Here is a 25,886-nt window from a genome sequence, read left to right on the forward strand (position 1 = left end):
ACCCCTGCTTTAGGTATGATTGATACCTTTGCAGCAACTTTGGCAGCTCAAATCCCCAGTGTTGACACAGCCGCACTGCAAACAAACACAGGGAAATCACACTCCTAAATTAACAATTCAGAATTTGGTTCCTGTGAACTTCTACCTTACAGTACTTGTATAGCCCCCAGTGCCACAGTATCTAAGCACCCCCGAATCTTTCCATGGATTCACCCTCACAACACCCCGGGAGGTGCTGTTGTTATCCCTCATTTTACACATGGGGGAACTGAGGCACAGAGAGACTAAGTCACTTGGACAAGGCCCCACAAATCCCACTCCTGTAAACACTTATGCCTATGATTGACTTTAATGGAACTATCCATGTGCTTAAAGTTAAACATGTATATAAGTGCGTACATGAGTGGGGCTTAAATAGGTTGAAGATGTTTTGGAAATTTGTTGGAGGTCACGCCCATGCTCTACTCTAGGGATAGGTTAGATATGGTATATTTTCTCCTGAATACATCAAAGGTGTGATAAAAATCCATAGCCGTGACATACTTCACGTGAAGTGATTCTAGAAAGTATTGATTTGTCGGTTTTTCTATGGTGCTCCTCTCTGCAGTTTCTGCACACCTCACAAGCACTAATGGATTTAGCATCATAGCATCCATCTGAGGTAGGGAAGTGCTGATCCTCTTTTACAGCTGCTGAACCTGTGGTGCAGAGACATGGAGTGACTTGCCGATGTCATAGAGGAAGCCTGTCGTGGGGCTAGAATTAGATACTAGATCTCTTAATTCCTAGACCAGTGCCCTGACCATCCATACAACCACCCTTCCTCTCCATTATGTAGCACCACTAGATGGGACCACTGTGATAACTTAGTGTGACCTGCATTGCACAAACCATAGGGCTTCCCTGGCTTAATTCTCCTTCGAATCAGTTCGCCCACAATTCAAGTTGAAGCTAGTTTCCCATTATAAGACCGCACTCTCACCACTTCAGCACGCCCAGTTCAACTGACTTGAAAGGTCACATGCTACATCTTTCCTACAGGCACAGGTTTTTTCTAAATTCATTTTGCACAAGAATACTGAAGCACGTGCATTAAAAAAAATACGCCATTAGAAACATCACTCTTGTGTAGATGTTGCAGACACACAGCAGTGGGATGGATGCTTTGGAAAGTGCATGTGACTGATAGCAGATAGCCATGATCAGGTAGTGGAAGGGGAGGAATCTCATTCTGGTCACCTGTGTTCAAGAAAGATGAACTCCAAGTGGAATGGAGAACCTATCTTACAAGAGGAAGCTCAAAGAGCTTGGCTTGTTTAGCCTAGCAAAAAGAAGGCTGAGAGGGGTCTGACTGCGGTCTATAAATACACCCAGGGGGTAAACACCGGGGAGAGAGAAGAATGATTTAAGCTAAAGGACAATGTTGGCACAAGAACAAATGGGGATAAAGTGACCATGAATACATTTAGGCTGGAAATTAGAAGAAGATTACTATCTGTCAGAGGAATGCAGTTCTGGAACAGCTTCCTGATAGGAGTAGTGTGGGCAAGAAATCTAACTTGTTTTAAGATGGATCTTGAAAGGGATTTAATGAAAGGGATTATACGATGTGAGATGATGAAAGAGACTTTTGAAAAAGCTTCTCTCCTTTCCACGAGTTCAACACAACTGTTTAAAGACATACTAAAATATCACTTGCATGATGGGTTTAACGAGAAAGTTTTCTCAGGCAACCTTCACCATGAACTATGTTTACATGTTTCTATCTTAATGAAATATTCCCAAGAATGGAGCGCACAGGGCAAGACGTGATGGAGTACAATATCTCCCCATGCTTTGTTCAGAAGACCCCATCGAGCTTTACTCAGAAAGATGGGTTAATGTGCTGAAATGCAGAGCTATAGATGACAGGGTGCAAGACTTATAGACAGTCGTTTTCATGTAAATCAAAACACAAGTAGCACTGAATAGAGCTTATGAAACACTGTATAAATGATACAGTACAGAGAAGGCAGGAATTATCCAATCTGTAACGGTATGTACAGAAAATGCAAACAATAGCTACTGTATTTATGCAGATGGCATTATGGCATATAAGCCATTTAAAACACACTGTGCAACGCTTCAATATTAAAGCATTATTTCTATGTGGTATAACAAGTGTGCATTGCACCACAAAGAAACACAGAGGAAAGGCGGCAAATAGGAGGCTAAAATATATGGACTAGCTTGGGACTTTGACGACATGACCCGCACAACGGTATAAGCAGTCGCCCCCTTACGCTGCTATGTGGGCGACAGGGGCCAAGTACATAGGAATAAAGTGGGGTTACTGACCAGAGCAGCTGGATGGGTAGTCAGGGTAGCCATGGTTCTGCACCCCATATCACGGACCAACACAGCAAAAAATCGGCGCAGAGAGATGTCACAATTTGCTGCCAGCACAGACCATGAGGAAAAGACTAGCTCTTCCTCTCCCTCTCGGGAGAATTCTGACCCAGTCACAGTACTTCCTGGGGTGATGCGGTTTCCACCACACTCCTTACTTGGACCAGACCAATCCAGCGCTACAGCATGAGCCTGAACTGAGGAAGTTCGGCGCAAAAGTCCAGCTGACGGCAATGAGAGCAGTTCTTCTACTGGTTTTTTAATGTTATGATTCCCGATGTCAGATTTGGGTCAAGCCTGCAAGATGCAGAAAGCATCCGCTCAGCACCTCTCACGCTCCAATGTCCAGACGCCGCAGTGAGTAATGACCGACATGGGGCAGTGAACGAGTTGAGACCACTGTGATAACAGGGAGGGGGATTGGCCTTGGAAGAGCATCGTTTACAAAGAACGCAGATCAAGTCAGTTTCACCTCACATCTATGGAGGGGAGAGTCTTTTGTTTAAATTAAGAGTTGTCCAGGCCACAGAGGGGTAGGTGGTGGTGGAGCAGAGAATGTATACTGGAAGATTAGCCAGCAGAAGCAAGTTGGGGATTGGATTCGAAGGGAAGCATGATTGATACACAGGCCAAAGTCGAGATAAGGACAATTTGTTTGATGTTTCAGACAGACAGTCCTAATTGGCCCTGAGAACGGTGGTGTACAGAGTTACATGCTTTTACATCTACCCTGGGAAACAACAACTGTCAATATTTAGCAGGCAGGTTCAGGTTGCCAGCATAAACAAACAGTCTTTGTAAGTTGTTAGATGAGTTACAGATCATAGATCCTTTGTAAGACAGACACACTCTGAATGTTCCTACAAACATGGTTTCAGAGTAGCAGCCGTGTTAGTTTGTATCAGCAAAAACAAGGAGGAGTACTTGTGGCACCTTAGAGACTAAATTTATTCGAGCATAAGCTTTCGTGGGCTACAGCCCACTTCATCAGATGCATAGAATGGAACATACAGTAAGAAGATATCTATACACATACAGAGAACATGAAAAGGTGGAAGTTGCCATACCAACTCTAAGAGGCTAATTAATTAAGATGAGCAATTATCAGCCGGAGAAAAAAAAACTTGTAGTGATAATCAAGATGGCTCATTTCAGACAGTTGACAAGAAGGTGTGAGGATACTTAACATGGGGAAATAGATTCAATGTGTGTAATGGCTCAGCCATTTCCAATCTCTATTCAAGCCCAAGTTAATGGCATCTAGTTTGCAAATTAATTCCAGTTCAGCAGTTTCTAGTTGGAGTCTGTTTTTGAAGTTTTCTTTGCAAAATTGCCACCTTTAAGTCTGTTACTGAGTGACCGGAGAGGTTGAAGTGTTCTCCTACTGGTTTTTGAATGTTATGATTCCCGATGTCAGATTTGTGTCCATTTATTCAAACACGAGGTTCCTTTTATTGGCAATAAGGCCTCAAAGGGCTGGGCAGCACAGAATTCTGTACTGAACAAGAGGGATATACAGTACATTTCACCTTTATTCCTCCTCCCTTCAATCATTATTGGTGTCATTTGTGCAATTTTGATGTTAGGAAGCACTTACTTAGGTAGCCCCATTGACTTGAACAAAAGCTGCACAACTGAGCTCTAAAACATTAAACAACTTCTGTCTAAAAAGCAGAGCTTAGAATTTCACTGCTATTGAACAGCTAGGTAAGCCAGCATCACTTATTTCTTGGCACCAAGCACGTGCATGCCCATTAATCAATACTTGTGTTAATACTGCACTTGTTAAGCAGCAGTCATTGCCACTTGTGAACACCAGGCTTAATCAGCTCCCTGGGAAAATGTTCCCCCTAAAGCAGCTGTCCCAATTACCTATGTCCCACTTAAGAAGAACATACTTTATAGATACGTGTATTGACAGGGTGACCATCTGTCCTGTTTTCAAAAGAGACAGTCCCTTTTTTGGGATTTTTTTCTTGTACAGGTGCCTATTACTCCCCACCCTGTCCCGTTTTTTCACAGTTGCTATCTGGTAACACTATGTATTGACATATTTTGGTCAGCTTATTACCATCAGCAACACAGCAGCCTGGGACATTGGGCAAAGATGGACTATGCTGCAGAACTACAACCTGCGCATAAGTTGTGGGGGAAGGTGAGGTCTGACACCCCCCTAAACCTTGTAGAGTCTGTTAACTCTAACGGGTGGGGGGAGAGTGACACTACAGCACATTTAAACCACAGTGCTGTGTGCACCTCCTAACCGTAAGTTTTATTACCGTGCTAACTGGACATGTTAGAGGTTTTAAAGATGCCCTGGAGAGTCATAATTCAGAATATGTTCTTTAGCAACCGTTCACGGAAATCTTGCACAGTAGCACATCCTGTTCGTCTTACAGGGCAGTGCACATTCTGAATAACGTTGTGCGCCAGCTTAAAAGTACGCATTGGGGGAGGGGGGTCCTCAGGCTGAGTGTTGCTGCATCTAACTTTAAAAAAATGGATTCACAGAAGCCAGCACGCTGAGTGGGGAGTCACCTGAGCGAAGGGGTGAGGCCTAAGCCCTGGCCCCCTCATGGAGCTGGGCACCTAACTTCAGGTGGAAGGAGGCATCTCCCTCTGCTCAGGATTCACAGCATCAGCCATCTCGTGGAGTCAGGCACCAACACCGGCTCAGCCCTATTTCAGAAAAAAATACTGTCATCGTGCCCACTTTTACTCCTATATCCCACTGGCTAGGGCACACCCCAAGGACGTGGGAGACTGAGGTTCAAAGCCCCACTCTGCCTAAGGTGACGGTGCAGGGACTTGAACTCAGGTGTCTGAGTGCTCCAACAAGTAGGTTCAGGGGTATCCTGGATCAAGTCTCTCTCAGTCTCTTCTGCTGAAACTGTTCCACTTTGTATAAACGAGTCATTGGCCCAGAGAAAGAGCGACTGGCCCCATGGCTAGGGTCCTCACCTGGGATGTGAGATCCAAGTTCGAGTCTCTGCTCCCATCACTATTTAAGTATTTTATGCAAATGAACAGCTTCAACAGAAGAGACCCACCTCAAAATACCCCATAGGCCAGGGGTGAGACTTGGGAGGCGGGAGGCCTGGGTTTAAGTCCATGCTCTACAGCAAGCAGGGAGGAAACTGAGCCCACGTCTCCCACGCTTGGGTTGAGTGCTCAAACTACAGGCCTCAAGCATATAAAGGGGATGCCACCTTCTCCAGCTGTGTTTTGTGGGGGGCCCTATCAGGTCGATGTGCTCTAAAGTGGTCTCTGAGCTCGTCTAGTAGATTGGGCCCCCACAGGCTTAAGCCTGAGTTAGGTGTCAAGCTTGCCAGCAGCAGCAGGACATAGGAGGCTGTGCGCACGCCTGCCGGCAGAACGTTACGTGGCTAAGAAGTTTAGGCATCTACAGGATGGGGCAGCAGCTAAACAGGGATTTGAGGATCTAAATTTTGGATATCGGAGCCTTAAAGTGCCAGACAGACACTTAAGCACCCCTTTGTGAAGCCCATCTTTGGAGAAATAATGTAAAGAGTTACTTGTGCCTGAATGTCAAGTGGATGGAAGCCAGTAAACCCTTGTGTGTCCCATGCGCCACGCCCTCACGCTGGTGTAACTCAGGAGGATCCGTTGACATCAATGGAGTTACACTCCCACAAGTGATATTCAGAGCCGGTGCCTATTGGTTTTCCTATTAAAAGGGCGCTGCCATCAGTGGCCTGCCCAGAAACGGAAGAGGACTTCCTTCCAACAAAGCCCTATAGCTAGGGGCTTGGTTGACATCAAGAAGTTGACTTGAATAGCTACTGCAGAGCCAGTCCGGTCATCCCACCTACCCCCCACCGTGTAAAAAAAGCCCTACTTCTGCAGAATCAGTAAGGAAGTCTCTCTCTGCTAATCAAGGCCCTGTCCTCGCAGGGGTCTTGAGCATTGGTGGTACCTTGCTCTTGCCTGTTCTCTGCTGCAGTTCAGCCTCCTGAGGACTGAAATACTTGAGTCTAACCCAAAATTGTTGGGTTCAACATAGGGGTAACTGGGAGACATTTACTGGCCTGTGATGTGCTGGCCAGACTGGATGATCTTGTGGTCCCTTCTGGCCTTAAACTCTATACAAATTTTGAAGTCACTATTTCAGCATAGCCCCCAGGCAGCCTCTGTTGATGATGCTTCTTCCACAGACTCACAGTCTTCTACCCCAGCAGAATGTCTGGAGGAGGATGGTGATGCGTGCTGCCCCTCCATAGTTATAAAACACTTAAAAATAATATTGTGGGGCGAATGTGTGAAGAACTTAGCACGGAGGGCTGCTGTGGGAGGGTGTGCCTGCCTGGCATCTGATCATTGGGCATGCATAGCACTCGGAGCTGGAGCAGTGGGGGACGTCGAGTACTAAAGAGCAGAGGCAATGTTAGAGGCAGGACAGATGTAGCTGAATGCTGCTGCTGCTGCTGTCCTCTCTCTAGGAGAACTGTGCCTAGTACACTACTGTCCACTTGCTTTGAACAGTTCGTGGTACAGACAAAAGAGAATGCTGCAGAATAGATCATGTTCTTCCTAGCATCACGGAGACTTGGGTCGTCATTTATAGCTACACAGAGTTCAAGCAAAATGCTACCAGATCAGCACGACTACACAAAGGGTATGTCTACATACCCTTGCAGGGTCCAGCCTGAGCTGCAATTTTATAGTCCCGTAGCCCAAGTCCCGCAAGCTCAAGTCAGCTGACATGGGCCAGTCATGGGTCTTTTACTAAGTGCAGACATGCCCAAAGATGCAAGGCAGTGGGAGCAAGTGAATTGTCTCAGGGCTTGATCGGTCTTAAAGAGGTGCAAGTATTTGTTCAAAAATTATGAAATACTCAGACTATCATAAACAGATAGTTAAGGGTTAACGTCTCTTTTACCTGTAAAGGGTTAAGAAGCTCAGTAAGCCTGGCTGACACCTGACCAGAGGACCAATAAGGGGACAAGATACTTTCAAATCTTGGTGGAGGGAAGTCTTTTGTTTGTGCTCTTTGTTTGGGGGTTGTTCGCTCTTGGGACTAAGAGGGACCAGACATCAATCCAGGCTTTCCAAATCTTTCTGAATCAGTCTCTCATGTTTCAAACTTGTAAGTAATAGCCAGGCAAGGCGTGCTAGTCTTATTTTTGTTTTCTCAACTTGTAAATGTGCCTTTTTGCTGAGAGGATTTTACCTCTGTTTACTGTAACTTTAAACCTAAGACTAGAGGGGGTTCCTCTGAGCTATATAAATCTGATTACCCTGTAAAGAATTTTCCATCTTGATTTTACAGAGATAATTTTTACCTTTCTTTCTTTAATTAAAAGCTTTCTTTTTAAGAACCTGACTGATTTTTTCCTTGTGTTAAGATCCAAGGGGACTGGATCTGGACTCACCAGGAATTGGTAGGGGAAGGGAGGAGGGATGGTTAAATTCTCCTTGTGTTAAGATCCAAGGGGTTGGATCGGTGTTCACCGGGAACTTGGTGAAAAGGCCTCTCAAGGCTGCCCAGGGAAGGGAAGGTTTTGGGGGGACAGAAAGTGATCCAGACACTGAAATTTCTGGATGGTGGCAGTGTTACCAGATCTAAGCTAGTAATTAAGCTTAGAAGTGTCCATGCAGGTCCCCACATCTGTACCCTAAAGTTCAGAGTGGGGAAGGAACCTTGACACAGACTATCCCACAGTTAGTTGTGTTCAGTCCCATATTTCTGCTAAAAACCTTTTTTTTTTAAAAAAAAAATTGTGTTCTCATATTAGTAGCTGCAGTTGAAGAATACACCTACGCAGGGAGATGACATGCACAGAGATGGAACATATCCTATTTGGAGAAAATGCATTTGAATGCATACTTCCCTCCCAAAAAAAGAATGGAGATTTAAAAGCACAATAGGAAAAATAAATAGTGAGTAAGAAGAGCAAACATGAAAAAGAGATAGTAGAATTTGAACTAGCACAACTGCACACAGAGAATCCAATTTAACCGACATCAAGAGATCAATTGCTTTTTCTCATAAGTACGAAGGCTGATGTAAGAGCAGTATTCTTTCCAACCATACGAACAATAGGTCAGCTGGCAAAATCAATGGCACCTGTGCTAAATCACCTGTGTGCCATAGTGAAGGCTATGAACGAAGAAGAGAATTAAAAAGTAAAAAAGAAAGAAATGGGAGTCTGACTTCCAGCAGATCAACCCACTGTTGTGTTCAATTATTGCACGTGTCTTTACGCAGCTGAGGGATTTTATTTATGTTAGCAATTCTGCTGCCAAATTATTTGTATTACGGTAGAATGGAGCCCCATTGTGTTATGCACTGAAAAAAAAAAACCACCATAGTAAGACAGTCCCTGCCTTGACGTACTCACAGTCTAAATAGACAAGACAGACAAAAAGATGGAGGGAAAACAGGCATAAACAGAGGAAGTGACTTGTCGAAGGTCCCACAGCAGAGCTGGGACTATAACCCAGATCCTGTGGCCCCCACTCCAGTGCCCTTATCCCTACACCATGCTACTCCTAAAATTGTGCACAACAGTTAGCTGAAGCTTATTATCAATGCTACTTAAACTTACTGTAGTGACAGAGATAAAGCAATATGGGCTAATCATAGAAATAAGGTGGGTGAGTTAATATCTTTTATTGGACCAACTTCTGTTGGTGAGAGAGATGCTTTTGAGCTACACAGAGCTTCTTCTTCAGGTCTGGGAAAGGTACTAAGAGTGTCACAGCTACATACAAGATCAGTCGTTCAACGAGGTCATATTTGCAGGTACCAAAGCCAGAAGAGTCCCTTGTGATCATCTAGTCTGACCTCCTGTATCTCACAGGCCATAAAACTTCCCCAAAATAATTCCTGGAGCAGGTCTTTGAGAAAAAACAGCCAATCTTGATTTAAAAATTACTAACGATGGAGAGGCCACCATGACCCTTGGTAAGTTGTCCCCTTGGTTAGACCGAGCACAGCCTAGTCTCCATACAGCAATTTGCAGGAGATACTCTTGCGCTCCAACAGCTAAAATCAGTGTTGTCCTAATGTAGAGAGAGAGAGAGAGTAAGCAGTGTTCAGCATTTTCCGAATAATTAGGCCAACTTAAGAGGTCACATGTTGGGCTCCACAAATTTAGTCACCCCACCAAAGCAGTAATCCCCTTTAAAAGCTGTGGTCTTCTCTCAATTTAAGTACTGAAACACAGGCCCATAACTGTGTATTAATAATTTCTCACACCTGTTTTACAAAGCCTACATCCTACACAGTAAGTTATATTTACCAGTGGCAAATGCTTATTAGTGCTCCTCCGTCTTTGATGTAGTCCCATTTCCTTTACAGGTCCTGAACAATTTCCATGCTTTGAAAGTTGAGGGATTTCCTCTTAAAAATAAAATACAATCGCAAATGACAGGAAGCTGGCCTCCATGAAAGATTTCTCTTTATTTTCACTTTCAGCTGCAATCCCCATCACAGCCCGCTCACTTCCCTCCCACTCCACATGCTCAGTTTGGGAAAAAAAACAGCCAGCATCTGGGACTCACAGGTGACTACAGATTGTTACTAGATTGACTCCCCTGTTGTGTTAACTGCTAAGCTAGAAAGCTGCTCCACTTTAAATACACAACAGATTCTTTTTCCTTTCAAGAGATCTATATAGGTAAGAAGGGGGGCTCGCTTCTTAACTCAAAAGCCAGCAGGGAGGAGAAAGGTAGCCCAGTCACAGTTTCCAGTACAGCGTGAAAGTGTCAGTATTGGTGTTATTGCCGGTCTTATTTTTGAGGGTTCTGCTAAGGAGTAAAGTCTTAAATATGCAGTGTTGTTGTAGCTGTGTTGGTCCCAGGATATTAGAGAGACAAGGTGGGTGAGGTAATATCTTTTATTGGACCCACTTCTGTGGGTGAGAGAGACTTTCAAGCTTACACAGAGCTCTTCTTCAGGTCTGGGAAACTAACTCAGTGTGTCCCTGCTACGAAGTGTGTCCACATACGAAGAGGAACAGATTGTTTAGCATAAGTCGTTAATGGCTATTTCAAGAGACCATTCAAGGGGAAGTCCCATTGGGCTGTCAGCCCCAGGGTGGCAGGGCTCCGGCTGTTAAAGGCAGCAACAGGCAATGTAAGCAACGCAGTGTCTACAGGGACACCACGCTGACCTAACTACATTGACCTAAGTGTTATGTCTCTCGCGGAGGTGGAGTTATTAGGCTGGCATAGTGGGCAACTTACATTGGCGAGAGCAAGGTGACTTGGGACATGGGGTGTCCCAAGAGGTGTCATGAAGCCACTTAAATCAGTCTGCTTGATATCAACTAATGGGATTCTTGTTTCCCCACATCCGTGCACTGACTCACTACTCACTCAGACTGACTTCTAGGACCTTAAGTCAAATTATAGGTGAAGACAACAACATTCAGATACAAGAGGTTCCTTCAATAATTAACAAGGCCGCAGAGCTCAGAAGAAAGGGATTTTGGATCTTCTCCATTCATCCAAGGGCTTTGATGAGCCTCAGTTTACCAGAAGGGATGTGGAGATATGGGTTAGATGTCATATCTATATCCGCATCAACAAGAGTCCCACGGGTACAAGAATGCTGGGACTATGTCCTAAAACACACGCTTTCTGAAAGTGTTCACTACTAACAAAAACAAAACAAAAACACTGATGCAAAAATGTTCAAGTTGTGTTCAAAGCATGTAATACAGTGAAATACTCTTCAGTCCATGTGTCTTGGTTCTCAGTTTGTGTGGATTATATCCTGCAGTTGCAGCAAAAGGCTGTTTGAATGGTACCTACGAGTTGATAGAATGCCTTTGTGACTAAGGCTCACGACAGATTAGTGCAGACTCACTGTAAGTGGTTCTATCTGCTGAAACGGTAAGGCTACTACCAAATATTTACAAATGGGGAAAAAAATACAACTACTTTTATTTGATTTAGCATGTTAAGACGATCACTTAACAAGAGAGGCATAAGCACCACCTCTTCCCATTGATTAAACAGTATTTATAATCTTGATCTTCTAAAAGCCTCAGTACAAAGGGTTTGTTTGGCCTTCTTTACAGAGAGAGGGACTAGGCAGTCGCAATGTTTATAGACCTCCTGCCAAGACCTTCTTAGCAGTGAAATAGATTGCACAGTATACTCTCTCTTTAGTAAACTAAACAAAACTACTTCAATGTTGGAGCAGGTTTTTTTAAAAGCCATATGACCCTTTAAAATTCTGTGTGAAATTAGTGTGATGAAATTATATTAGTTATGTATTAAATACATATAAAACTTACCCATTACTACAGCTTTCTAATCAAATGCACTGTAAAACAGATAAGGACTTAAAGTTCTTTTGCCTGTATGTCACTAAGGAATGCTCTGCTTTAAAGCCAGATTTGAAAATGGACACAGAGCACCATAAAAAGATACTGGCCCAAACCCCCAGCAGGTGCAAATGGGCACAGCTCCTTCGATTTGAATGGCTCTATGGCAGTTTAACTAGCTGAAAAGTGGCCTGCTATTTACAAGAATGCTGAAATTGACTCTGATCCTGATGCTGCAGGATCCTACATACTCTACTCCTCTCTTCCTCTAGATGTAGCCCTTTGGCCCCATGACACAGCAGATCAATTCTCAATCACAGATTTTAGGGCTAGAAGACACTATTATGATCATCTAATCCGACCTGCTGTATGACATAGGCCACAGAGCCTCCTGCACTGATTCCTGCCCTACCTAGTGATTGCTGCACCAAGCCCATATCTTGTGGTTGAGCTAGAACATCTCCTTTAAAATCCTAGCACTGTTGACACCAATTGGAGCTTTACCATTGACTTCACGGGAGCCAGGATCTCATCCCATGCTGCTTCTCTCTGCAGCCCATAGAGAACTCTATATCGGGACCTCCCTATCCCCAACATTCCACGTGCCAGCAGGGGTCAGTGCACTGCCCTTACCACTCCACCCGGGAGCAGGGGTGGCAGAGGGGAGGGGCATTAAAGATAATCACAGCTTCTCATACACCAATCATGACTTTCATACGTCCATGTATAGGTACCTGAAATGGAAACAACTGTTCTGTCTCCTTCATAAGTTCTGTTCCCTAAATTTACTAAATTTTAATGAAGTACTAAATGTTTTTAATTGCCTGGTTCATGTTACAGAATAAAATTCTATTGTTTGGAACATAATTCAGCTTTATTAGTTCAAAACATATGCTGGCTGGTACTAAGCAGGTCTGACAATTTCCTGTTGCTGCACTGTGTTACAGAACCCATAACATAATTCACAAACAATATTAATAGGCGCATGGACATTGTTATATTCCTACATACACAGCAATCACAAGATTCATACCAGGCCATAAAGCAACAAGGCCAGGTAGAGCACACTACACTACTAAAATCATCTTTCTAAGCCTCCCTGAGCAGTATAGCTCCGCACTGAGGTCTTCTAATAGCCCTTTGGCACCTTATAGACTAACAGACGTATTGGAGCATGAGCTTTCGTGGGTGAATACCCACTTCGTTGGATGCATGGAGGGGCAGTAATACTAATAGGTCTCCACGATTCCTAAAGTATCAATGTCTATTTTCATTGCCCGAAAGTTCTTAAAAAAAAAAAAGGGGGGGGGGGAGGGGAAACGTATGCTAATTTTGTTACACGCAGATGCTTGCTTTTCTTTCAGAATGGTACAAAAGAACTGAAGAGCACGGCTGAAATTTTTCAAAATTGCCTAGGGCATTTCGAGACACTGGGTGGTACTTTTTCAGAAGCAGCTAAATCAGTGGTTCTCAAACTTGGGCCGCCACTTGTTCAGGGAAAGCCCCAGGCGAGCCGGGCCGGTTTGTTTACCTGCCGCGTTCGCAGGTTCAGCCGATCGCGGCTCCCACTGGCCGCGCTTCGCTGCTCCAGGCCAATGGGGGCTGCAGGAAGCAGCGCAGGTCGAGGGACGCGCTGGCCGCCCTTCCTGCAGCACCCACTGGCCTGGAGCAGGGGACCACGGCCAGTGGGAGCCACAATCAGCCGAATCCTGCGGACTCGGCAGGTAAACAAACTGGCCCGGCCCACCAGGGGCTTTCCCTGAACAAGCGGCAGCCCAAGTTTGAGAACCACTGAGCTAAATGACGCAAGGAACTCGTACTTCTTAGTCACTTAAGCACATAGGAAAATCCCAACCATTAATGTCAAAGGGAATTTCTGTGCACGCATCTAAATCCTCAAGGCAATTTAGGAAAAAAAAAGTCACTGTTCAAATTTAAATATAATTAAGTTAGGATTGAATGATTACAAATGATAGCCCAGCTGTAAATCAAAGGCAGCAGTGCACTTTGTGCACAGGCGCCTTATGAACAATTACTACAAGAATTAGAGACAATTCAAATACAAGACATCTTATGGTTCTATAAAATTGTTATTTTGTAAATGTTCAAATTAAGTCCCAATCCTGCAATGGATGGATCCCCATTTTATTTATATCTAGTTGCAGGATCAGAACGAAAGTGAGCTTGTCTCTAGGGTGACCAGACAGCAAATGTGAAAAATCAGGACAGGAGCTGGGGGGGGGTTAAATAGGAGCCTATATAAGAAAAAAAGACCCAAAAATTGGGACTGTCCCTATAAAATTGGGACATCTGGTCACCCAACTAGGATCCTGGTCAGAAATTGCATGCATTTTTGCCTGGGACTGCTTTCTCCTCCAGATCAAGCTATTCAGAGGAAAATGTACCCAGCCACCTGTACAGCACATTTTTTGAAGAATTCTATAAACAATCATTTACCTCTCATGCTGGCTGGACAAAATAAATATTCCAAAAATCTCAAGGGATCTGAGGCTTCTGTTTTTAAGCTACCTTCTGCCTCAGGCTTGCACAGGAATGGGCACAGGGCCATATTATAATAGTACTTTGCCAGCTTCTCTATCTCCAAACTCCTTATCAAAGCAGCAGAATTCAACTGATCCAAAACTATTACTAATCAATAGGTAACCTGTACCTTGAGTTATGCTGTTCTCCCATTGCACAATGCGACACCACTACGACAGAACGTCCAGAAATTTATTTTTCACCATCTATTTTTTATTAGTTATGAATCTTGTTAGGCAGGGCAAAGTGGAAGAATACTGTCCCAGGGTACAGTAGCTGTCCAAGAGGACAGTCCTTGAAATAGTAGCCGCATCCTTTATATATCATCTTCTCTAGGAGAGGGTCCATGGGTTGCCAGTGTTTAACAGAGCATCCCAATCCAAGCTGCAGGGAAACACAACAGAGCAAAGCTCCTGAAACCAAGGCGGGGACTCCAAGGGTACGTCCACATTGCAAAAAACAAAAATAGCAGTGTAGACATTCCTGCTAGGGCTCTGAAATCCCTCTCCCTCGCTGGGTCTCAGAGCCCGAGCAGGAATGTCTACACTACAATTCTGAGCCCCAGAACACAAGTTCTGAGAGCCGCAAATAGTGGATCCAAGCTCTCAGACTTACTGCCACAGGGTTGTTTGTTTTGGGGTGGGTTTTTTTGCAGTGTAGTGCACTCTCCCTCAAGAATGGAGAAGGGCAGAGCTCTAGCACCATGAGGTCTGCACATGACCAAGTCCAACCCTTGAAAATCAGATGCTGCTCTCACCTTTGTGAGGCTCATACATGCAAGTGGACAAGCCACATCCCAAGTGCCTACATGCATGATCAGGGTCTCATAAAAACCCGGGTTACCTTGGAACCGAGCAGTAGCCTCTGTCAGCAACCTTCCAGGAAAAGTTCAGAGGGTGACTGCCATGACTCACTTTGTTCTAATGTTATTTATATTGGGGTAGCACCCCGAGACCCTAATCACAAACTGGGCCACACTGTGATAGAACTTTACACACACCTATAAAGGCCCCGGCTGTGCCATGGAAATAAAAGTACAGAAAAAAAGAACCTAAGAGCTAATGCCACTTTCCAGCTCATTGTGCTACTCCCGCTTCCTTTCCTCCACCGCCAAAACCATCCATCAGCCCTGACCTTATACCAATCCCTTGATTCTTCCAATTCAAGGGAGAATCTGGCATGCAGATATGGCGAGTCATACTCTCCCGGTTCCTCATTCTGCATAGTAATTCTTAACAGAATAATCCCCAGGAGCTGTAAATTGGGAATCAGGTGACCAACTACTATCTAGTCTCTCATGCATCTTACTCATATCATCATCATGGCGAAAGGCATAGTTTTAGATCTTATGGAATATTACTGAATCCTTGCACTGAGATGTTTGATCTTCTCTCTTCTCAGCTACAGAGGACCTTATTTTTGTGGGAGTGCTCTGAGAGAGGAAGGAGGATATCTGCTGGCATCTCTGGACTCTGGTTGGCTGTGAAGAAGGGACAGATGTGACACTAACGGAATCTTGTTCTTTTGTCGGCTTCACACCGTCCCTGGAGTACGAGCATCCAATCTCCAAGGCAATAAACACAGCGTTCGTAAGCACCAACTTTGTAAATTTTGCTCATCTCCCTTTATGACAATGTCTCTTCTTTTCCTTGCCCCAAAACCAGCTATCCTAGATTAAGCAAGCAAGTTCTTTATTGTGGTTTTGCTATTCTGAGCAAAGTTGGCTACCTTAATACTTCCTGTCTTTTTAAAATCAACAAGATAAAAATCAATCTGTACCTCAGAATCTGATTTTAATGAGGTATTTGCTCTATCTTGTGCACAGAGAACAGGAAATACTACAGATGCCAGGGTAAATTGGACTACCACTGGCATAAGTGCAATTGATATTTGCACCAACTATGCATTATCACCAAAAAAACCCACACCACAGAGATCATGCATGCAGAATTTTCCCTTTGTTATATCTACTCTTTCCTTCAATTCTTTTGAAGGGTGGGTACGCACACACCCCCCCCCCCTCTATCTCAAATTCTAGTGTTTTACAGTTATTTAAAAAAAACAGCACAAAGATGAATGGTGAAGAGATGCGTGTTTCACTGAGGCTTTAATGTTGTCAGATGTGTATAACTCTCTGGATTTAGACAACAGAGGTTTTAACAAATCTGTCCAAACTGTAAGGAGAGCTGCACATACACATTTTAATTAGCACTGATTACACGGAATGAAGCCAGACTCTGCGTTTGCTTCTTCCAGTACACAAGAGGAAGAGAATGGTTTCACGTAAGTCCAAAATGTGATTGAATTCATAACTCTCTCCTTTTTCGAAGAGAGCAGATTAACCCGTGATGGTCTACCATCTGTCAGAAACATGACAACAGTGCTGTGAAAAGTGTGTCTCTTAGAAGATCTCTCAATGGTTGTAGGTGTGTAAGCAAGGTTACTGTTCCTTCTTTGGATTTCCAACCATAAATTGTAAAGAATCACCTTGAAATATCTCACCTAATACCCAGAATTTAAATTTAAAAAAAAAACCTTCAATAATTAATTTCACAATAAATATAAATCAGAATAGTCACTGCATAAGCAGAAAGTGCTCATCCCCAAACACAAACATTTTAAATAAAGAGACCTTTAGGATGGGTTTTGAAAACAAGTTTTACTTAGTTGTCATGAATTATTAACCAGACAAAATCTCTTTTGTTGCCCTTTATACATATTTGATCTCCAGTTTCAAAAAAAATCAAACTGACACTTATGTCTCTTGTACAAATACCCAACCTTTTAAAAAATGCTCTGGGCATTATAAATACATTTTTTCATTAATATGGAAACAACAATTCTATAAATAGCCATTTTAGAGAATTGCTTCAAGGCATTGTTTTTACAGACAACAGTAGGAAACTGAGGAGAATGTCATTATGGCAAACCTCTTAAAAATGGAATAAACTCTCCAATCAACTTTGGGTCATTTTTTTCCTTCAAAAACTTAAGTGCATGCTTAAGTGTTTCGCTGAATCAAAGCCTAAAAGAGAGACATCATATTTAAACAGGACCATGTGGTATAAAGAACAACCAAAATAAAGGCCTTTTTTGCAACTCCAAAGAATTATTTCTAAAGACTTGAGGGTGCGAGGGTGTGTTTTGAAAACTAAGTTGCAGCGGCCTTGATGCTTCAGCTTTGTATATTCTGAACCCAGCAAAAACACCAACAGAAAATGACACCTGAAACACTAAAGTACACAAGCAATTATATTATTCTAATATATTCTTTTGTAACAGGCAATAGATACAAGATAAGGTTACTTTATAACAAAAGTACTACCACAATCCATCTTTGGAGACAAGAGGAACGAATTTCTTGATAATACTTGGATGGTGTTTTTCCATTGCATCGCTGTGACAGCACACTGACAAGAGATCAAAGGCCTGATTCGCCACTGCATTGCCCCACTTTCACCCTGATGTAATGCCATGGATTCTGTCAGCTGGAAACATGACAGCATTGATTTCAGTGGAATGACACTGGTGTCAGGAGCAATGCAGCAGGCTCTAAGCCTTCCCAACAAGTGTACAGGAACGTATTTAACAAGAGACCGAGTCTCCGACATGGAGTAATAAAAACTGAGGAGTGCAAGTAACTTATCAGGGAGGTTTAAATAGACAGCTTTAAACTCCAATATTGGACCAACCACACAGCAAGGAAAAGATCCTGTTGACTTGAGTGGAGTCAAGATTTCACTCCAGATTGGTCCCCAGGTGTAAATTGGAACAACTCTGTATTGGGCCAGTAGTGGCCAATGTCCACGAGGGGCCACTAAGGTAGCTGAGGATTGCCAATCAGTCTCCTTCTTCCCAGTCACATGCCCTGTGCAGCAGGGGCTGGGGAGGAGCATGTATGCTTTCGTTACATCACTGAGGAGCTCTCTGCACTGCAGTGTTCCTTGGGCATCCTCTATGCCAGAATTAGAGTGCAAAGCTTCCTGCCCACAGCCCTTTCGCACCGGCTGGTAAGCTTGAAATCAATATGAAAAAAGGCGTTTCTTCTCTTACCTTATTCTGATCTGTCCAGTAAAAGAAAAATCCATGTGGATCTGTTCTGAGAAGAATTGGAGTCACAACAGTAGAATCCTACAAAGAAAGGGTAAAAAATATGAACATTAAACTTATCTTCACTGTTAATAAAATAACAGTCCTATCACAGAATGTCACTTACACAGTTTAATCCCACATCCCAAATCTCCATTTTGATGTCATAATATATTTCTAAGTAATTTAAATGTTTTCATCTTCTACATTCTGTATATGTGCGAGAGAGAATGTATCTGCCCAATAATGCTCAGTTATACATATTAAATTACTGTAGGAATCTTATTAATTCTGTTTTCCATTTAAATACTTCCTATTTTTGTCTGTTACTCACATATGTGGTTTTTATAACAATATGCATTTTTCTGAAAGCAGTTAAAAATCCAATTGTAAAGCCCATATGTGGGAATCATTGAAAATTTTTATAAATAAAATTATCCTGAAAGCTGATGTATATTTCTACTAACCAGTTACAGCTCGTGTGAAGCTTTGAAGCTCAACCATTTCCCACACAACAATAAATAAGGCCACATTCTACATATCTTTAGAAAATATGGCTCTGATTGATCCAAATTAAAATCAAATGTGCTGAAGATTTAAAAAAAAACCCCATAAAACACGATTTAATCGTGTAAGTTGCAGTCTATGATATTACTCAATGTTCTCTTATTCCAAAACCAGATGCGCTACACATAAAAATGTTAAAAAGCAGGATAATGTTGATCTATCTTAGATGCTTATATGGCCCCTTTTACTGTAGTATCTGAGCACCTCACAATCGTTAAACATGTTTATCCTCACAACACCCCCCACGATGTAGGACGGTGCTATTAACCCTGTTTTACAGATGGGGAAACATGGCACAGAGAGGTTAACTGATTTGTCCAAAGTCACACAACGTCTGTGGCAGAGCAGGGACTTGAACCCCAGCATCCCAATTCATAGGAGAGGGCCTGCACCAATGGAGCATCCTTCCTCACCGTAGACAAGCTTTTAAAGACTGGAGATCCTGTCTGGACTGGAACGGTATTACATTTGCTGTGGCAAATACTATCTTAAGAAAAGTGATCCAATGCTGACCATCTCAGCAAGAGCCGCTGGTCTTGAGAAGATAACCAGTAGCCTGGCCATCATGGACCACGGAATGGGAGCCAGATGGCAAACTGATTTGTTGGGTCTTCCCATAGGTACATACATACGGTCTGCTTCCTGCAGTGTTTACACGAGAGCACCAAGTGCAGTGGTGGCAATCTGGTTGTGGGAGTCAGGGTAGGCCTCATTCGGGTGCTTTCCTCAGGAGTGGACTGCACTTCAGGGTGCAAGGTTTGGACTGTCATCACCATTTTTCCAACAACAAGGGGTGGAACAGTGGTTTCCCTGAGACAGTTGCCTGCCTGTAGCAGCTATGTCACCTTATTTCCCTTGGCATCCACCCTGACAAGCACTTATTGGTCCCACAAGGCCAATGCTGTACCACTTTATAATTTGTTCTCATTGGCCTCTGTGGGTCAGGACTTGAAGACCCGTCTTTCTGATTCAGTCCTTACCAGGGCCACCGCACGCATGCAGTACGGGCACTGGCTCAGTGGCATTTAGCTTGCTTGCTGACAAGCGGGCTGCGGGAAGGATGGCCAGCACATCCCTCAGCCTGCACCGCTTCCTGCAGCCCCCACTGGCCTGGAACGGCGAACCGCAGATAGTGGGAGCTGCGAGCGGCAAAACCTGCGGACGCTGCAGGTAAACAATCCGGCCTGGCTCGTCAGCAGCTTTTCCCTGGCAGGCTGTGTGCCAAAGGTTGCCGATCACTGGTATAGAATGTAATGTCCAATATACCATGGAAACAAGCAGGTTGCTTGATTTAATTAATAGTGATCCCATCTACCTGAAGTCTAGTCAGCTTCAAAGAAAACAAACAAAAAAAACCCGCAAGTTGAGTAGTTTCAAACACGACTCTTGATCAAGCGGAAAACACTGAGGGAAAGAAGCTATGGAAAGGTGGACAGTAATAAGGAAAGAAAAAAAAACACAAAATGTGCTGGCTAGCATTTCGTTAAATGAAAACCAAAAATTCTGTCTCTGAACATTAAAGTCATAGAACACAAGCAGTGGAATTTGTCTGGTAAGTTACACTAGGACGTTAAGTGTCCTGAGACAAGTGTTTTGACAGTCAACTGAAGGGAAAGTCTGATCCATTAAAAAAAAAAAACTACTAGTGGTACTGTGTGTCGGGAAAAGATGTCAAATTAACAAGTATGGAGGGAGAAAAGATATTTTGCTATGATTCAGCAATGCACTTGGGTACCTGCTTAACTTTCAATTTCAGTAACATAAGAACATAAGAAAGGCCGTACCGGGTCAGACCAAAGGTCCATCTAGCCCAGTATCTGTCTACCGACAGTGGCCAATGCCAGGTGCCCCAGAGGGAGTGAATCTAACAGGCAATGATCAAGTGATCTCTCTCCTGCCATCCATCTCCATCCTCTGACGAACAGAGGCTAGGGACACCATTCTTACCCATTGTGGCTAATAGCCATTTATGGACTTAGCCACCATGAATTTATCCAGTCCCCTTTTAAACATTGTTATAGTCCTAGCCTTCACAACCTCCTCAGGTAAGGAGTTCCACAAGTTGACTGTGCGCTGCGTGAAGAAGAACGTCCCTTTATTTGTTTTAAACCTGCTGCCTATTAATTTCATTTGGTGACCCCTAGTTCTTGTATTATGGGAATAAGTAAATAACTTTTCCTTATCCACTTTCTCAACATCACTCATGATTTTATATACCTCTATCATGTCCCCCCTTAGTCTTCTCTTTTCCAAGCTGAAGAGTCCTAGCCTCTTTAATCTTTCCTCGTATGGGACCCTCTCTAAACCCCTAATCATTTTAGTTGCCCTTTTCTGAACCTTTTCTAGTGCTAGAATATCTTTTTTGAGGTGAGGAGACCACATCTGTACACAGTATTCGAGATGTGGGCGTACCATGGATTTATATAAGGGCAATAATATATTCTCAGTCTTATTCTCTATCCCCTTTTTAATGATTCCTAACATCCTGTTTGCTTTTTTGACCGCCTCTGCACACTGCGTGGACATCTTCAGAGAACTATCCACGATGACGCCAAGATCCTTTTCCTGACTCGTTGTAGCTAAATTAGCCCCCATCATGTTGTATGTATAGTTGGGGTTATTTTTTCCAATGTGCATTACTTTACATTTATCCACATTAAATTTCATTTGCCATTTTGTTGCCCAATCACTTAGTTTTGTGAGATCTTTTTGAAGTTCTTCACAATCTGCTTTGGTCTTAACTATCTTGAGAAGTTTAGTGTCATCTGCAAACTTGGCCACCTCACTGTTTACCCCTTTCTCCAGATCATTTATGAATAAATTGAATAGGATTGGTCCGAGGACTGACCCTTGGGGAACACCACTAGTTACCCCTCTCCATTCTGAGAATTTACCATTAATTCCTACCCTTTGTTCCCTGTCCTTTAACCAGTTCTCAATCCATGAAAGGACCTTCCCTTTTATCCCATGACAGCTTAATTTACGTAAGAGCCTTTGGTGAGGGACCTTGTCAAAGGCTTTCTGGAAATCCAAGTACACTATGTCCACCGGATCCCCCTTGTCCACATGTTTGTTGACCCCTTCAAAGAATTCTAATAGATTAGTAAGACACGATTTCCCTTTACAGGAACCATGTTGACTATTGCTCAAGAGTTTATGTTTTTCTATGTGTCTGACAATTTTATTCTTGACTATTGTTTCAACTAATTTGCCCGGTACCGATGTTAGACTTACCGGTCTGTAATTGCCGGGATCACCCCTAGAGCCCTTTTTAAATATTGGTGTTACATTAGCTAACTTCCAGTCATTGGGTACCGAAGCCGATTTAAAGGACAGGTTACAAACCTTGGTTAATAGTTCCGCAACTTCACATCTGAGTTCTTTCAGAACTCTTGGGTGAATGCCATCTGGTCCCGGTGACTTGTTAATGTTGAGTTTATCAATTAATTCCAAAACCTCCTCTAGTGACACTTCAATCTGTGACAGTTCCTCAGATTTGTCACCTACAAAAGCCAGCTCAGGTTTGGGAATCTCCCTAACATCCTCAGCCGTGAAGACTGAAGCAAAGAATCCATTTAGTTTCTCCACAATGACTTTATCGTCTTTAAGCGCTCCTTTTGTATTTTGATCATCAAGGGGCCCCACTGGTTGTTTAGCAGGCTTCCTGCTTCTGATGTACTTAAAAAACATTTTGTTATTACCTTTGGAGTTTTTGGCTAGCCGTTCTTCAAACTCCTCTTTGGCTTTTCTTATTACACTCTTGCACTTAAGTTGGCAGTGTTTGTGCTCCTTTCTATTTGCCTCACTAGGATTTGACTTCCACTTTTTAAAGGAAGTCTTTTTATCTCTCACTGCTTCTTTTACATGGTGGTTAAGCCACGGTGGCTCTTTTTTAGTTCTTTTACTGTTTTTCACAAGTAGAACTTGTGCCTATGCTTAAATGTTTTGCTGAATAAAGACAGGCTTAAGCACACACCGGAATGTTTTCCTGAATCGGGGTCTTTCCCAGCTCCAAAGGGTCCAATGTGGTTGCTTGTGTAGACCACACACCTGCTGGCTGTGGCAGTCTGTCTTATGTAATGGCACCAAGACCACTTTGCTAAGGCTGTAGAGCAGACTCATTTTATCTTTCTCTAAGAAGCAGTTGGCTTTTAGCTCATGCAGTAGAGGCTCATGCACTAAGCTCCAGGGGTCCCAGGTTCAATCCCACCCACTGACGAGCAGGGTCTGTCTGTGTTACACTTGTACTAGATGCAATGGAAATAAGTGTACAACAAACCTAATGAAGAAGAAATTGAGTGGATGTCAGTATCTGTAAAGTACTATAAAAGTGTTCTGAAATCTGTTCCTTTCAAAAAGAAATGATTCACATCACATAACTGCCTTTCCTCAGCCCACCTCTAGACATTTTTTGTGCCGTCTGTACGTAAACAGACAGCACAGGAAAGAGACTCAAGTCGCTCCTCTGAAAGATGAGGCACACAGGACATTTGGAGGGGGCGGAGGTGTTGGGAAAGACAGGCATAAAGAGATTATGTCTAGGATTAATCAGTTTTGCTGGTTAATCATTCCAAATCAACTGCTTAAATCCAAAAGCTGTTTGGATGCATCTGTGCGGATGACATACGGCTGTCAAAGAACGATTTTTCAAGTCTCAGGCTGTGAGATGCCAGCTATACTCAGCAGACGTCGTAGTGCCACAAAAAGAATTGCACCAAAGGCTCCAATCCCTGTAAGGTGACAAAACAGAATCTGCATCATGTGATGCATAAAGAGGAATTATACATAGTCTCTAATTAAAGCTTCTGAGTAGAGTAGAAATATTATAATACAAAATCAAAAGCTGTGCTAAAGCGGCAGATTTTTATTTTTTAGTCAGGAAATGCAAAAGCAATAATTGCTACAGGAACATTATCTCTGCTCTGTTACTAATTTATAATAATTTCTACTCTTGTTTTTCATGTTAATTGCACTGCTCTGATAGGACAGACTATTTTATTATGTGTATTACAACAGAACACAATAGTACCAACCAAAATTGGTGCCCCATTCCGCTAGACATTGTATAAAACACAGAGCAAGAGAGACAGTGCCTGCCCTGTAGAACTTTTATTTACTATATCTGAATTTTTAAAAATTTTGCCTACAGAACTCCATCACCCTTATGTCAGCTGTGAGTGACAGCAGCAGCAAGGGCTGGGTTCAGACTGTCTCAACATTCTTGTTTCTAAAAATAAGAGCTCTCATCCAGAGCCATACTCCTATTTCTGGTCACCTCTGTGGGGTGCTCTTCCCTACTCACAAGCACTCAGAGTCTTTGCGACTATTGACCCACAAGTAGCTTTTTATTGGGGGAGGGGGAAATAATAATCCCATGAAAACTCCCTATACATTTACATATATGAAAATGAGGAACCTAAATCAGTACATCAGGAGTTTGGTCAACCCCAGGAAGGGAGGGATCGCTCAGTGGTTTGAGCATTGGTCTGTTAAACCCAGTGTTGTGAGTTCAATCCCTGAGAGGGCTATTTAGTGATCTGGGGCAAAAATCTGTCTGGGAATTGGTCCTGCTTTGAGCAGGGGGTTGGACTAGATGACCTCAGGGGGGGAGTTGTATGACTTCCAAGGTAAGTATTTCATATACAATTGTTGTATTATATTTACAAATAAGATATTATTGCACCCCCACACTGCCACAAGTCATCCAAAGGAGCATCTTCAAACTTATTCATTCAGTTTGCTCCCCCGCAAAACCGACCCACTTCCCAACCTCCCCAAATGGAGCTATTTTCCCTCTGCACCTACAATGACAACAGCAAAACAAAGGAGACCCAAAAGCAATTAAGAGTGTACGGAATACAATTTCCTTCCATCCAGGTAAACAAGACACCCCTACAAAGGAAAAACACCCAAGGACAAACAAAGAGGGAGGGGGCAAACTCATGTCTTTCCCACCCCAATTAAATCCAACACACAAAAGAAAAGGCAGAGAATAAAGCAACAGAAGGAAAGACGAGGCTCGCTTGACTGTATCCTCACACAAGTGAACAAAGAGGCTGTTCTCAGTGCAGTCTCTCAGGACCAGATTTCTAAAGAGCTCAACTCCCATTTAGGCACCTGATTTGTCAAAAAGGTACTCAAAGCCCAGCAGCTCCCATTGAGAACAATAGGTGTCCCTTTTGGAAAGCCAAACACGTATTTAGGTACCTAATATGGGAGCTGGGTTCTTTTGAACATCTGGCCCTAAATAAACAAACAGAAGAACCAATACATCGCATGCTGACACATTCATGGACACATTCCAAGAATACAATCAAGATGTGGGATGGGGAAGAGAGACAACGAGGGTGGAGAAGAAGAAAAAAAAAAGCAGAGAAAGGCAGCAGATCTGCAATGTCTAGCCAACAAGTCCGGGCCACAAATGACCACAAATTGTTGGCAGCTTCAAATACCACCCTCTGCCTACTATTGCCAAGCAGAGCTCTGGCTTCTGATGGAGTTCCTCTGCAAATTCCTGAAATAAAAAGCTCAACAGCAGCATGGACCCGATCTGACAGACCAGTATATACAACATCAGAGGGATTTAAAAAAAAAATCCTGATTTTTAATTAAACAGATTTTTTTTTTAAATTTACATGTTCTTTACTCTCTTCCAATATTATAGCCTTGAATTGCTCAAGCAGACATTTTGGACTATTTTCTTTTAGTAGTTTCCTAACTGTTAGTATAAATTTCACATTTTGCATCGAGATATTTTCCACTAAGAAGTTTCACACTTAAAACACTCTTCTATTCCTGTGCTGTATTTACAACCAAAACCACCTCCTGACATACTGCATTTACAGAAGTCAAGAAAGTTGAAATGCACCAACCAAGGTACATGCCTCCATCAAAGTTTGAAGTTAATGGGACTTGTGATCGTAAGTCATTCAGGAGACTTGAAAATTCCCCCCTTAGAAGCATCACTTTAGGCTCCCATTCTGGAAAATTTGGGCCTGTGTA

The 25,886-nt window shown here is 43.0% G+C and overlaps 1 protein-coding gene across 1 annotated transcript in view; it reads right to left on the reverse strand.

The window, feature by feature from the left end:
• Positions 1-25,886, reverse strand: part of PLCB1 (phospholipase C beta 1) — a 641,577-nt gene that overhangs the window by 603,989 nt on the left and 11,702 nt on the right. The window contains exon 2 of the mRNA XM_045009836.1: positions 18,282-18,359. Coding sequence (XP_044865771.1) covers positions 18,282-18,359 — 78 coding nt within the window. The remainder of the gene's footprint in view (positions 1-18,281; positions 18,360-25,886) is intronic.

The sequence above is a fragment of the Mauremys mutica genome, chromosome 3 (assembly GCF_020497125.1).
Source record: "Mauremys mutica isolate MM-2020 ecotype Southern chromosome 3, ASM2049712v1, whole genome shotgun sequence".
In the NCBI taxonomy this organism is placed as follows: Eukaryota; Metazoa; Chordata; order Testudines; family Geoemydidae; genus Mauremys; species Mauremys mutica.